Source organism: Morus notabilis, unplaced genomic scaffold (genome assembly GCF_000414095.1).
Source record: "Morus notabilis unplaced genomic scaffold, ASM41409v2 Scaffold640, whole genome shotgun sequence".
In the NCBI taxonomy this organism is placed as follows: Eukaryota; Viridiplantae; Streptophyta; class Magnoliopsida; order Rosales; family Moraceae; genus Morus; species Morus notabilis.
In genome coordinates, this window is record NW_010367435.1 from 195,318 (window position 1) to 211,155 (window position 15,838).

General features: G+C 34.5%; 2 protein-coding genes across 3 annotated transcripts; one reads left to right on the top strand and one right to left on the bottom strand.

The window, feature by feature from the left end:
* The first annotated feature begins 5,066 nt into the window (after positions 1–5,066).
* On the top strand, positions 5,067–10,458 carry LOC21392549 (nitrate regulatory gene2 protein). 2 transcript variants are annotated; one of them, XM_024174982.1, is made up of 5 exons: positions 5,067–5,117; positions 6,696–7,997; positions 8,470–8,684; positions 8,869–9,092; positions 9,456–10,458. In XM_024174982.1, exons 2-5 carry the CDS (start codon positions 6,824–6,826, stop codon positions 10,183–10,185), a joined length of 2,343 nt encoding a protein of 780 aa, XP_024030750.1. In that variant the 5' UTR covers positions 5,067–5,117; positions 6,696–6,823; the 3' UTR covers positions 10,186–10,458. The 2 variants fall into 2 exon arrangements, with proteins under 2 accessions (XP_024030750.1, XP_010110717.1); XM_010112415.2 differs by lacking the exon at positions 5,067–5,117 and having other exon boundaries at positions 6,674–7,997.
* Positions 10,459–11,354: 896 nt separating this feature from the next.
* On the bottom strand, positions 11,355–15,421 carry LOC21392550 (mitochondrial outer membrane import complex protein METAXIN). The gene is made up of 6 exons (XM_010112416.2): positions 15,126–15,421; positions 13,928–14,262; positions 13,549–13,625; positions 13,405–13,465; positions 12,302–12,461; positions 11,355–11,841 (listed from the first exon to the last, which is right to left on the bottom strand). The coding sequence occupies exons 1-6, from the start codon at positions 15,283–15,285 to the stop codon at positions 11,657–11,659; spliced, it is 978 nt and encodes a 325-aa protein (XP_010110718.1). The 5' UTR covers positions 15,286–15,421; the 3' UTR covers positions 11,355–11,656.
* Positions 15,422–15,838: the final 417 nt, after the last annotated feature.

Consider the following 15,838-nt stretch of genomic DNA (forward strand, 5'->3'; position numbering starts at 1 on the left):
TAGTTAAATTTGTCTCATAAATGATCCCTCAATTAAAAACGTGTCTTATAAATAGTCTTTCCGTTAAAATTTTGAATGGTGGTTATGATTTTTAAGTTATTTTTATTTTACACTTTTCTCTTATTTGAAATCTCTAAATATTTTTTACTTCTCTAAAATTAATTATTAATATTTTTCTATACAATTAATCTCTAAATTTTATTTTTGTTGTTTGAATCAAATTTGATCCAAGTGAAGTTACATTTTTAAACGGATGCAACACCTCTTACACAGTTAAGATAATTATTCTGAAAATTATTATTATTGTTTTAATTGTACAGGCATTATAATATAAATATATTTGATGTTTTTTTATTTATTTCAGAACTTCTACCACTCCATGTATTGGTGCATTATGGTCTTCTTCTTCTTTTTTTTTTTTTTTTTTTTTGGTAAATGTATTATGGTCAAATTAAGCTATGGCCGCTTATTAATTATATCAAGTATTAAGATAAAAGAATTTACTAATAAAGAGAGTGACATTCTTTTGTGGTGTCCTTATTAATTCAAGTGAAAGGTATGTAAATGTACTCTATTATTTAATGAATACCACGACCCTATCAATTACTTAATTCATCTTAACATCACAGATTTACTAATGATCTTGTTGAAAGTATTATTGGTAATATTTAGATATATATATATATATATAAATGTGCTCGAACGTATTGATATTGTACTTGATTTTCATGAATGTTGTGTTATGACCTTTGAATAATTTCACGAAATGTTATGATATTGCTATCTCTTTGTGTGAAAACATGATATGGAAGGAATCGATGAATAATACCTGAGAATAGTATTACACGTACGAACAGTAACGTACTTGTGAATAGAACCTATGAATAGTACCGTACTTATGAAGAGTATTATAGCATATGTTTTCATTTCTTTTTAAATTCAGTTGTATACTTATTTGTGATCTTATAATCATAAATTAATTTCTCTGTGGATTAATCTCGGATTCTCAAGTTTTATTAATGTCAAGGATATTTACATACAAGATAGTGGTACAACCCACAATATCCTTAAATATAATGTCTTGTAGACCTGATTGAAAGTAGCATGAAATATATGTATCTTACTACTAAGAAGTGCACAATAGAAAACTACAATTTGTTTCTTCACAATTGCATTACGCATATATAAGTGTGATTGAATCACATATGGTAATTACAAAAAAAAAAAAAAAACCTCTGACGTTAATTTTATGGCATGATCATTTCGATCGTTCTGGTTCAATAATCATATGAAAAATAATTAAAATCCATATGGGCATTCATTGAAAGGCTAGAAGATCTTTCAAATCAGTAAAATTCCACGTGAAGCTTGTTCTCTGGGTAAATTGATCATAAGGCTTTCACCAGCTAAAATTGAGACAGAATCACCTACATTTCTTAAACATATTCAAAGTAAAAATAATCAAGGTAATATAAGTGACTCATACATACACCATGCAGACTATTTAGATACTTTATGGTATTGATATATGCATCTAGTAGAAAGTTTTGTATTTTTCTATTATCAACTCGCAATTTGTATTTGCTAGATTTCTTACTCAGTTAATTATATTACGAGCACAATTTTTGATTATATACAATCAAGAAAGTTAGACTTGATAATGCTGGTGAATTTACATCTCAAGCCTTTAGTAATTGTTATGTCCATTGACATTATTGTTAAACACTTTGTTGGTCTCACAAAAGTTCGGTTGAATAATTGATTGAGAGCCTTCAATAAATTGATAGATGTTTAATAATGAGAACATAGTTTCCTATTTCTGTATAGGGTCATGTAATTTTACATACTATTGTATTAATTCGCATCAAATCAAATGTTTATAATAAGTACTCCCCATTACAATTGACATTTGGTCAAAAACAAAATATGTTCCATCTAATGGTTTTTAGTTGCGCAGTAAATGTTCTAAATGCTCCACCATAAAGCACTAAGATGGATACTCAAAGAAAGCTAGAAATTTATGTTAGGTTTTGAAATCCATTGCATAATTAAATTTCTTGAATCCTTAATGGATTATATTTTTATAGCAAGGATTGGTGATTTGAATATAAAACAGTATTCTCAGCATAAAGGGAGAAACGAAAGTGCTGGAAACATAAAATGAAATTTTGTGGAATGCATCTTTGTTCCTCGTACTAATCAATGTAAGTTAAAAGTACTTCAACGAATCAATTACTAGATGCATTTACTTATATAAATAAAGTGACTATGTCACGTACACATACATCAGCTGCTAATGTTCCAGCTTATATTGATGTCCCTGACGGGAAAATTTTGAAAAATATAGCAGCAAATGAGTCTAATGCACGCCTACAACGTGGTAGACTAATCGCTTCCAAAAAGATAAAAAATCTGCGGAAGAGAAAAAGGAAAAGTTACACAAAATGACACTCCTAAAGAGATTGACGCTCCTAAAGAGGTCATATTGCGAGAACTAATAATTGACATAAAGACCCTTGAAGTGGTTTAGGTACCTGAAATACTGAAAATGTTAAAATCTCAATAAATTATGTCAGTACGTGTAAAGAATGGAACCATGATAAGATTGTTGTCGACAATGTATTTACATTTGAAATAGCGCTTGATATAATGAAAGAAAGAGAGGATCTTGAACCAAATTCCGTCGAAAAGTATCGATGTAGAAATAATTGGCCAAAATGGAAAGACGCTATATTAGCTGAATTAAATTTGCGCGTAAACTATTTGGATTAATTGTCATCACGCCTGAAGCTGTGAAACTTGTGGGATATAAATAGATTTTTATGAAGAAATATATCCTCTTGTGAAGGATGCAATTATCTTACATATGTGATTAGCTTGATTATCTCTAAAGGACTTAATATGCGTCTAATAAATGTGGTAACCACATATTTATAAGGATCACTAGATAGTGACATTTATATGAAATTGATGAAGGATTTAAGACGCCTGGAGCAATGAATTTAATATCTCAGGAAATGCTACAAAGATTTTTGTATGGACTAAAGTAATCCGGACGTATGAGACATAATCATCTTAGCATATATCTCTCAAAGGAAGGTTTCATATACAATATTATTTGTCCATGTATTTTTTATGAGACGATCAAAATCCGGATTTGTTAGCTCTCATTGTTGTATATAATATTGATAACTTAAATATTATTATGACTCCTGAAGAGTTCAAAGAAATTGTTTCATATATAAAGAAAGAGTTGAAGATGAAGGATCTAAAAAAATGACATTTGCCTTATGGAATATTTCATCCATTAAACAACTAATGTAGAAAAGATTCTAGACTATTTTATATGAAAAAGGCACATCATTGAGTTTCTCGATGATGGTGCAACCACTTGATGAGGAAAAGGATCCATTTCGTCCTTAAGATGGAAATGAAGATGTCTTTGGTGCCGAAGTACCATATTTAAGTGAAATTAGAGCTCTTATGTATCTTGCTAATTGTACCCATCTAGATATAGTTTTTGCTACAAATCTATTAGCAAGATTTAGCTCATCTCCTAGATGAGGACATTGGAACGGGATTAAGCATATAAACTGTTATCTTCAAAGAACATTTGATTTGGGATTATTTTATCCTAAAGGATCAAAACAATGGATGATTAGTTTTACAGATACAGGATATTTTTCAGATCCACATAAAACCATGTCTCAAACTGGATACGTGTTCACATGTGGAGGTACTGTTGTTTCATGGCATTCACAAAAGCAAACACTTGTTGCCACTTCTTCAAATCGTGTCGAAGTTATTGCACTCGATGAAGCAATTCGAGAATGTGTATGGCTGAGGTTTATGATTCGACATATCCAAGAAACTTGCGGACTATCTATCAGTAAAGATCCTATAGTATTATTTGAAGATAATGCAACATGTGTCGCTCAAATAGAGGAAGAACACATACCCCCGAAGTTCTTCTCATACCCCCTAGAGCTCGAAAAGAATAAGAATATTGATATTCAATACATTCAATCAAGTGACAATGAAGCACATCTTTTCACAAAGGCACTTCCCACTACAACATTTAAAAAACATTTCCACAACATTGGGATGCGTCATTTGTGAGATTTATGAGGAATGCCTATACATGTCAACTTGAGGGAGAGTTTACGTGGTTGTACTCTTTTTCTCTTATTATGATTTTATCCCACTGGGTTTTTCTGATAAGATTTTTAACGTGGAGCATAAACACGTATAGATAAATGATGTATTATTTTTCCCTGTGCTATGGTTTTTATCCCATCGGGTTTTCCCTAACAATGTTTTTAATGAGGCATCATAAGAAGTGGACATTTAAGAGAGAGTGTTAAAAAAGTCAAGCATTACGGCTTTTATTGTGGATTGTCCACATACCTTCTGACAGCATGTAGTGCAACACGTAAAATCGCATAGATAAATAATAAATACTATACAAATAGTAACCGTGAATAGTGCTGAAAATTTTTCTATAAATAAGCGCTAAATCTCTTCATTTTGATATACTTTTACAAGATTAATAAAACTCTCTCTCCCTCATTTTTTTCTTTTTAATTTTGCATTTTCTTAGTTTTCATAACACCTAAAAGTTAATATACCAATTTTGTATGCAAGTCTTGCACTTATTTCTGAGACGTTTGGTTCATGGATTAGAATCATATAATTAGAAGTAAACCATAAACCATAATTTAAATCATGGTTTGAATCCTCCAACCAAACATCTCCTTCGTTTCACTTGGGTATCATCGTCATTAAAAAAAATAAAAATAAAAAAATCCCATAATTTCAGTTAGTGTGAATAGTGGCATTATTCGTAATTTCGATAAACATGAAGGACAAATATTAACGCCTGTCATATTCGCTTCATTTAATCTTGTTCTCTCGCTTTATCTCTTTTGAGTTCTCCAACCTGAGTGACTTTAATTTTTGTTTTCTTTATGCTTTTTTTTTTGTTTCCTTTCTTTTGACCGTTGCTTTTTCCTCAACGGCTCTGTTTCTCTCTCTTCTTTCTCTCTCCTCTCCGCCTCTCTCTCTCTCTCTGATCAAGCTCTTCCCCTCCATTTCTTATTCACGCCCGCCATCTTCCGGTACGCTTCTCTCTCTCCTCTCTCTGTCTCTCTGTCTCTCTCTCCTCTCTCTCTCTCTCTCTCCCCTCCATTTTGTTTCTTTGAATCATTTTCACAACAATCATTACAGATATAGATTGTTGTTTGAACTTGAACTTCTCTTTGTTATATATGTTCTTCTTCTTTGCATCACATTTTAATACCGTTTGTTTTCTTTGTCTATTTTGACGTAAAATTCGAAATGGGGTTTCCAAAAGTTTTGATTTTTATTCAAGCTATAACGTTGTATATAAAATAACATGTTAATATTTTCGAATATTTCCGTGCTGTTTTTTTTTTTTCTCCTTTTACAAAATGGTTGCTCTTGCTCTGCTTTTTTCTTCATTTGAATTTTTTTAGTGTTTTTATTTAATTCTATTTTCTGTCGGTTTAGTGTGTAAAGAATTGATCAGAATTATTAAATATTATGATATTCCTTAATTTCCATTATGGTTTTTCTTAAGTTTCTCTCTTCTAGTGAATGATCATTTTTTGTTTTCTCTGTTTGCCGGACATTGATTCTCAAATGGGTTGTTGTTTCTTCTTCTTCCTCTTCTGTTCTTCTTTCAGTAAATAACTTCATTTTCTTCATATTATTATTTTTTACTATTACTATTATTATTATTATCATTATTATCAATTGTATTTATTTTAGCTTTTATCATCCACAAAATTCTACTTCACTCTCAATCTTATTTTTCTCTCTCATTTCCTTTTTTTTTGTGAATTCATTTCCTTTTTTTTTTTTTCTTATTAGACTGTTGCTTTAGTTAGAGGTAGTGAAAGTTCTTTTCTCATTCTCTCTGGCATGGTTTTATGTTTTTTTATGGCTGGTCTTTATCCTTTTTGAAATTTCAAGAGAAAAATTCCCATATGTCAGATTTTACTTACCATATTGTCTCTCTACCTATTTTTCTTCCTCGTTTACTTTAACAATTTTCTTTTAACCTTTAATCTTCTTTTGGCTTGTTCTCTCTCTCTCTCTCTCTCTACCTTGAAAGTTACACAAGATGAGAATTATCATATATTAAACTGATCCTATAATATTTCTACAAGTTTTATGCAGTTCACTTTCAATTTATTTCATTTTTATTTTCAGCCTAAAAAAGATTGTAGTACAAACAATATGAAAGAATTATTCTTTACCTTTTGTGGGTTCACGGGAGGCTTGCCGGTTATACCTTATTCCGAAGTTGTATTCTTTTATTCTTCTCTCTCTCTCTCTCTCTCTCTCAGTTTTTTTTTTTTTTCCTTTTTCAAGTTGTTCAATTCTATTTCCTCCTATGTGAACAAGAGCTGTTCCCCATAACATTTTTCTTTGACTTGAAGAAAAGCACCCCAAAACATTTTAAAACAACATTTTCTTATATGAAAATCTAGGAAAAGAAAAGGGTTTCAAGAATTTTAAAAATTCAACTATTTCATGATATTGATTTTTAAAGATTCCTTACTGCTTCCTTTAATATTTCTTGCACTGCTCATGTTTCCTAATTCTAAAACTTGGACTGAAGTTATTATCTAACGTCTTTTTTGTTTTTTCTCCCTTTCTTTCTTGATAAGCCTCATTATTTTCCTTATGAATCTGCTGAGAAACACACAAGAATGCCCTTGTGATTTTGATTTTGACTTGAGTCTGAGAAATTCATAGAAGAAATCGGCAAAAGGTTGAAGAGTTTGTGGGGCGAATAATGGGATGTTCTACATCGAAACTCGACGACGAAGAAGCGGTTCAACTCTGTAAAGATAGGAAGAGATTCATCAAGCAAGCTGTTGAGCAAAGAGCTAGGTTTGCCTCAGGACATTTAGCTTATATTCAGTCTCTGAAAAAGGTCTCAGCTGCTCTACGTGAGTACATTGAAGGAGATCGTGAGCCTCATGATTTCTTATTAGACTCCTTCATAACACCAACTTTTACACCCCCTATAAAGAAAACAAGTCCTGGTTTTATCTCAATTTCACCAAAGTCTTTTTCCCCGGCTCAAATCCAATCCCAAACCCCGAGTTCGACTCTTAAAGTGAACTACCTAAGATCGGGTGGAAACCCCGCGGTTTCTGTCGAAGAAAGGCCTCAATCACCAGAAACAGTTAGACTTGAAGCTTACTCTCCCCCAATGCAATACCAATATGGTTTTGATGGGTATTTTCCGATGCATTCCTCACCAATGTATCCTTCTTCTTTTTTTTCTTACTCCCCAAACAGGCCTAGTGCTAATATACCACCCCCTTCACCCCAAACCTCTCAATGGGATTTTTTTTGGAACCCCTTTTCTTCATTGGACAACTATGGCTATCCGAATCGAGCTAGTCTCGAACAGACGGTGATGGATGATGACATTCGAGGACTAAGGCAGCTTAGAGAAGAGGAAGGTATTCCTGACTTAGAAGATGATATTGAAATAGACGAATCCGATATCAAAATGAGTAATGTAACGCATGAAAGAGCTAAAGTTGATGTGGATTGCTGCAATAGAGAAGAAGTTATTGTTGAGGATGTTGATGAAGACGATGAGGAAGACGACGACGGGGAAGAGGAAGAGGAAGAAGGAGAAGAGGAAGTCACCGAAAATGAAACTAGAGGATTTCAACAATCCCATGGAAGTACAAGCATTGAGGTATCGCGGTCTCAAATAGCGAGACAAGTTGACGCCACTAATACTAAAGAAATGGCTGTTGGTGATCAAGAAGCTAGGGATGAGACACCGGGATTCACCGTTTATGTCAACCGAAGGCCTACTAGCATGGCGGAAGTAATAAAGGAGCTAGATGATCAGTTCATGGTTGTTTGCAGTGCAGCTAGTGAGGTCTCAGTTATGTTAGAGGCTAGCAAAGCTCAGTACTCTTCACACTCCACTGAACTCACAGGTTTTTTCTACCATTTTCTCGTATGATTTTATCTTTGTCGTTTGATACACTATCCATAAGACGATTAAAGCTTAAGATTTGAGTAGCTGAAATTGGACATTCATTTAACAAAGCGCTTCATGCTTTTTAACAGATTGATGAAGTTTAGAACAGTGATTTTATCTTTGTCGTTTGATACACTATCCATAAGACGATTAAAGCTTAAGATTTGAGTAGCTGAAATTGGACATTCATTTAACAAAGCGCTTCATGCTTTTTAACAGATTGATGAAGTTTAGAACAGTGCATAACTAGCATTCCTTACTGATAATATATATCTCTTGCACTACTCACTACATCACTTGGCAAAAATGGTTCCATGAAAGTCAATATTTTCATTCAAATCTTTATTTTGTTGTAGCTTCTTTCCTTATTTTTCTGGTATGATCTTCATGTATGTTGAATTTAATTCTATTCTTTAATCATTTTGTAGTGAAGAAAATTTTGAACCCAGTAGCTCTGATTCGCTCAGCTTCATCTCGATCATCCTCATCAAGATTCTTAGCTATTTCTTCAAGCTCCTCCAAAGAGGAACGTGAAGAAGAAAGCAGTAGCGACGTCCCGGAGGAATGCATGTTTTCAGGCAGTCACCAGTCAACATTGGACAGATTGTACGCCTGGGAGAAGAAACTCTACGATGAAGTTCGGGTACTAAAATAAGAACGCCTACGATTTATTCAACATTATACATGAACCAGTGGAATTGCATAGGTTAATAAAGAAAAGAGATGGAAGAAATGGATAATCGGAAACTCCATGCTGCTTTTTTATATTTATTAATTCTTTTGGAGTCTTCATTAATGATCAATTAAATTTCTTTACTTGACTACAGTCCGGCGAAAGGGTTAGAATCGCGTATGAGAAAAAATGTATGCAACTGAGGAACCATGATGTGAAGGGAGATGACCCTTCTTCTGTGGAGAAAACGAGGGCAGCCATACGAGATCTGCATACTCAGATAAAGGTTTCGATACACTCGGTTGAAGCCATTTCGAAGAGGATCGAGACTTTGAGAGATGAGGAGTTGCAGCCTCAACTTTTAGAATTGGTAAAAGGGTATGTCATTCACTTCCACATGATATCATTTCTTTTATACATATGCATATAGAAATTACTAAAATCTTTCAGGCAAAGAATTTCATTTGGGATGGCCACTTGCTAGAACTAGTCATGATTTCATATAAAGGGACCTCTCAGTCCACAACTTCTTTGATACACTTTTCACCTCTCCAATCTAAACCAGTTTTTTAATCCCTAGTATTAAAATGTTCTAACAATGCAGTTATTGATTTTATGGCACCTTTTTTTTCCCACTTAGTGAGGCTTTTAGCCTCTTCGCATCTCTAGCAAGATCTCTTTTCAAGTCTTTGATAAGTAATTTATGTTTTAACTTGTTCTTCCATTGATCATCAACTTCAGGTTATCAAGAATGTGGAAAGTAATGGCGGAGTGTCATCAGTCACAGAAGCGGACATTAGACGAGGCCAAACTTTTACTAGCAGGCACACCATCAAAACTCGATGCAAGGAAGCACTCTTTCATGTCGGTGTCTGAGCCACAAAGGGTGGCCCGTTCAGCTGCCAATCTCGAGTCCGAGCTCAGGAACTGGAAAGCTTGCTTTGAGACATGGATCGCTTCTCAACGATCCTATGTCCACGCACTCTCAGGCTGGCTCCTCCGGTGTGTCCGGTCTGACCCAGACGTCTCCAAGCTTCCATTCTCCCCCCAGAGGTCATCTGGTGCGCTTCCCATATTTGGGCTCTGCATACAGTGGTCTAGGTCCCTAGACGCAATGAGGGAAGTACCCGTGCTAGACGGGTTGGACTTCTTTGCAGCTGGGATGGGGTCACTCTATGCACAGCAGCAGAGAGAAGACTCCAAAAGATTTACTGTAGGAATGGTTGAGGAAGACAGAGGGAATGGCATGGAAGTTGTGGAGGTTGGAAGAGAAGTGGAAGATGTCATGACCGCGGAGAAAATGGCTGAGGTTGCCATACGGGTGCTTTGTGCCGGAATGTCAGTTGCCATGAGCTCACTGACTGAGTTTTCTCTTAGTTCTGCCAAGGGGTACGCGGAGCTTGTTAGCCAATGGGAAAGCGCCAAGTGGCCAAGCGACTCGGGCGGGGCTGGGGCAACGGCTGGGGTGTAGTCTTTTACACTTCATCTGGAGTAGTTTAGAAATGGGGTGTCAATGTAATTACACAAGAGTTTAACTTATTTACAAAGAAGGTAGCATAGAGTTTTTTGGTCCCTAACTTTAATGTTTACTTTGACGCAAGTGGAAAATGGCTAGATAGTTTCCATATATTCAAAAAGAAAAAGGATAGAGAAGTGGTAGAAAGAAGCATGGAAACAAAGTAAAAAAAAAAAAAAAACTTTCTGATGTAGGAAAATGGTTTCACACCGTGAAAATCCAGAGTGTAAAGGCAACTCTTGCTGCAATCCTATCATGATTAGAATCATTTTCATTTCAAAAGTCCAATTGCTCCAAAGCTGCTACACGAGGACTTGTAGCGATTAACTAATGGGGATATTGGGGATATTGTACTTGTTTGCACTGGGACTAAGATGAATTTCATTGCAAATTTAGACATCAATCCATCTCGAATGTAAGATATACGAGCAATTTCATTCCATCAGTAAACATGAAAATCAGTGACAATTCAATCACATACTCTAGTGGTTTGGGACACAAGCTATAACATGTCAATGAAGTCAAGCTTCCAAGAAGTGGAGATTTATCATCACTATTTGGCCTCCCCAGAGAGAGTAGAAATCAGTATCTGCAAGTTGCTGCGGACTGCGGCAAACTTAAAAATGTTAAAGGTCTGACTGGGACTCCTAGGTGACTCGGGGTTCGTTTTTTCGTGGCCATTTAGTGAATAACCTCCGGTTTCATGCTTTCGGATACGGTGGGAGCTCCAGTATCAAACTCAAACCTGCATGGCAGGTTTAGAGTATGGAGGGTTTCTGGGATATCAAAAGAACAAGGAAAAAGGGTCTCACTTGAAAAGTTTCAGACGTTCATCTCATATTTATCTATGTAGCACAGATTGAACAGAAGCATGAATACATCATAGTATTCGTTTTCTGTAAGAACTGCAAGAATTGCTTCAAAAATTAAACATCGGAATCTGATGAATTAATTAAGAACATCTTTTCTGAGCAACCAAAAATGTAGCTTGATGTATTGCACAAGTCTTGTCGCTTCACGAGAACTTTTTTATTTCCTAGAACTTTCCAAAATTTTCATTTGCATTACACACATTTGACAATTTGAGACAATCCCAGAGAAATAAGGTTGTAACCAAAGAAAGATTTTGCGGACAACGAAAATACAAACTGTAAGAAGTGTACATCAAAATCTGATGAATTAAGAACATCTCTGAGCCACCAAAAATGTAGCCACCAAAAATGTAGCTTGATGAATTGTACAAATCAAATTCATGTGAACCTTTTTATTTCCTAAGATTTTCAAAATTTGCAAAATTTTGATTTGCGTTACAAAAATTAACAAACAGATGGAGTAACAACACTCATCAGGCTGCCGCTAACCTTGGCTGGTTTAATCAAACAACATGCAGGAATGAGAGTGCCAATAGAGTTGATGTGATTGCTTCTCAGTCATTCATAAAGCCTTCATCATCATCATCAAGCTCAATATCGGCATCCTCGGGTCTTCCCATAAGAGTAAGGAAAAGCAAAACTGCAACCAGCTGTGTCGCCAGAAAGTATTTGGCTCTTCTTCTAAAAGTTATCTCTTCCTGGGTTTTTTCTCTTTTGGGTTTGCTTTTGGGCTTTGACCCTAAAACAAATTAGATCACGGTGAATACGAATGAGAATGACCAAAACCAAAAATGCATGAAATAAGTTTATAGACACCAAATGTGGTGATGCAACAACATAGAAAGGTTACAAATCTTCCACAACAGGTTTCAATTTTTAGAAGAAATATCCAAATTTTTGGATACTCCAAAATAGTTATGAGGTGCTAGGATACAGCAGAGCCAAATGTTAAGCATAACAAAAGAGAGAATAAGTTTTCACTTGCACAAAAATTAAAACAGCACCCAAAAAAATCAAAATAAGAACATCGAGCGATACACAGTCTTTGAAAGTATTCTGACTTGGAAAAGAAAGTCTTCTGATCAATACCCAATCTCAAAGAAGACTTAGTAAGGCAATCAAGGTCGTCATAGATGTAGAATTTGATCCTTAAACTATATATGCATAAATTAAGAAATAAAAAAGTTGAAGCATCTTACTCTGACTTTGACCTTTTCTTGATGTTGATGATGATGACTCTGCATGTAAATGTGGGACTGAAATAGAAGGGCCAGTATCCACAAACTCTGTCTTAATCCTTTCAGCATATCTTACAAGGTTATCATGTTCTAAGAGTTTGCTCCGCAGCACCGAAGTCTCCTAAAAGTACATAGAGCATGGATGGTTAGAAGATTTCCTAAAATCAATGCTGAAATATTTTTAGTCCACAAATTTGCCCAATATCTTAGATAGATTCAAGAAATAAAACAAAAATGATGTTTGAATATACAAACATTTTCCAATGGACCAACATGCAACAATGAAGTAATAGCTATTCGTGGTTGCAAAAAAAAATAAATGATGAGACCTCATAGAAAAGATCCATTTTGAGTTAATATTTTCCCACAACGCATGCCACGTCTAAATAGGAAGAAAAGGAAACAAGGAGAAACCAAAAGTAAGAGAAAAGTACGAGAAAATTTTGAAGCTTACAACAAGAATAACCAGGCTCGTTTTTCCAGTACAACAAAGAAAAGAGAAATCCAAAAAGGACTACATCATTGAGTGAACCATATAGGTCTCTGCTACTGCGTTGCCACCAACAATCTAATTACGCAAGTCATTCTTAATATTAGCAGATAAAAGTCACTGTCATAATTACTGAGACCTAATATTTTAGTTTTCAAATCAAAAAAAAAAAAAACTCAAAAAAAAAAAGAGAAAGAAAGAGGAAATTATAGGAGGGCATGCATTTTTCAACATATATAATCCCGTGGAAGTATAATTCACCCTAAAAGAATTCGAACATACACAAATAGTACCGTGACGGAAATAAATCTTTAAAATGCGGTGTATAGATTGTATACGAGAGATTTGTCCTTGGGCCTTTTTATTCAATAGAATTCTGACCCACAAACAATTGCATTTTTTTGAAGTGTTTCAAGGGCAGAAGTTAATTTCCCGTAGTAACTGACTAACAAAAACGACACAAACTTTTCAGCTCAACTGCATATTATATTTGAATCCAAGTCCAAGAGCAAAAACAAGTTGCATAATTTAACAACTAACAAGTTAATTAACAATTAAACTTAAAATGACTCACTGGTAATGCGTGAATAGTGATGAGTGCCTGCCCCAGAACGATAGCGTCCAAACTTGATGGCCTGCACAGAAAACCATTGCAGGTGTAAAGGTGAGACTCTTTTCACTTCATTGAAAACGAAAGGGAGTATATCCAGAACAACACCTGTTCTCAAACAAAAAGTTCTGATCTCCTAGCTTAGTTGACAAAGCTCCATATGCAATGCTTGCTTTCCTGTAAATCTGCCCATCAATAAAATGTCTATTATAACAGTGGTAAAAGACAAGAAATTTATACATTATGTCAAACATATAACAAAAGGAGAAAAATTTACTATCATCCCTCTTGTGCGTGCCACTAAATACTTGCAAATAAGTGGAGAGGTTTTTTTTTTTTTTCCTCTGATACATACATACATACATAGAGATAGATATAGACACACGTGTGTGTCTATAGAGAGAGAGAGAGAGAGAGAGAGAGAGCACGAGAGAGATACAGGGAGCAAAAATAAGTAAAATAAGAGGATAATTGGAAAAGATGAGACCTCTTCTTCCTTTTGCTCAGCATTGTCTTTACAAATTCCAAGCTGCTGCTTTACATTATAAGCTTGCTTCAAGAAGAGGACCTTTCCTATTGGCCATGGGAGATCAGAACAATATATCTTTTGAGCAGAACTACCATCACTTGCCACCCAGAGTTCATACTTAATTGCATCAGCAAGCCAGGAGGTGAGCATCGCCTTTGTAGATATCCAATCTGGAACTGAGTAGAGCTCATTATCCAAATCAATAATTCCATCATTTTTAATTCTCTCAATGACTCCACCCTTCTCATTATTGTAGGCCACATAATCACCAGACTCAATGTAAGGAATTTGATCTAACAGAGAAACAAATCCAAATATTAGTGATCAATATTCTTATCTATATACCTTTTTTCTTTTATAATTATGATCATCTACACACATTCCATCAACAAAGAAAAAACTTTATGCTAAACATATAGAGAACAATAGAATCAAGTCAAGTGTGCAAAATATCCATATTCTCGAGTTCTCCATAAAAGCTTCTCCATGACATGTTTTACAACCTCTACGCCCAAAAAACTTTACAAAAGGGAAAGAAGATTCACACAACGGAATTGGATAAATCCTAGAGTGCACTTTCATTAGAGGCATTGAAGGAAGTCACCTTTTTCATCACACAAACAAAAAACTTTTCCCAATTTTTCCCAGCTTTGTGTTTATAACTCATAACCATGTGCAAACATTTGCCATTCCATGTTCATAAGATAATAAATTCAAGTAGTTCTTTAGTAGAGTAACACAAATTGATCATGGAGACACAATTTTTAACCAAGATCTCTTTTCTAAAGTAAATATCATTGTGAAACTTCAAGCAAATATATACATATATATATATATATATATATCATTGTGAAACCAATTATCACTATTCCAAGTTCAACAAGCTAGGTTAGATTGATAACATCCCAAGTGCAATCATACAAAAAATTCAATATTTCTATTCGTTTCTTCCAAATTAACCAAAATTATATCCAAGAGAATTAAAAGAAAAGAAAGAACATGATTGCATTCACAAAATTCAACATGTCAATTTGAGTTCAACAAAAATTTACCAACAAAAATCCAAACATGAAAAACAGAGAAACAGCATTAAATTCCGAAAACACACACACATACATATATAAAGAAACGAAGATTCAATGTTTTAGTATTTTACCAGAATCTGGATAAACAAGATTGAAATCCAAGTGAAAAGGAACATTGGCGAATCGGAGGTACAAGTAAAGAGGCAAGCATTCGGGGCAAGCCGTGGGGAGGCCATAGCAGGGCCTTCTCACCACCAGAGTATAACTCTCTCTCGCTCTCTCGCCCTCCATTGTTGCTCTTCGAAGCTCAACTCGGTTTCTGCAGAGAACGCAGAAGTGAAAAAACCATGAAAGCCCCTTTTAGGGTTTTGTGTAAAAAAGCTTCGGAAATGGCGTTTTGCTCTGCTGATTTGGGAAGAACAGAAGAACAAGAAGAAGAAAAAAGACGGGAGGGATTTCTTGTGGGTTTTGGGTGTTTCCGGTTTTCGTCAACGGGTCGGTGAGATCCGATTGTATTCTCCGGATCCGAACGGACGAATAAAACAAAAGTGGCTCGGGTTATTACACATTTCTTAGACAAAGTAAACTTTTTTATTGAAAAATGTATAAATTCTTTTTTCTTTTTTCTTTTTTGAGAATATGTATAAATTCTTTTTAAAAAAATAGTTTACTTTAAATAAAATACGATACAGGGTTTGTAGCTAAATTTCATACTATGATAAATGAATTGAAAAAATTAACGCCTAAATTGTTTATGTTAATCGTATACTATGGATTGAAGCGAAATGTGTTATACATTTGGTTAAGGGTAATTTTTAAAAATATCACTGCCTCTTTTTATTCA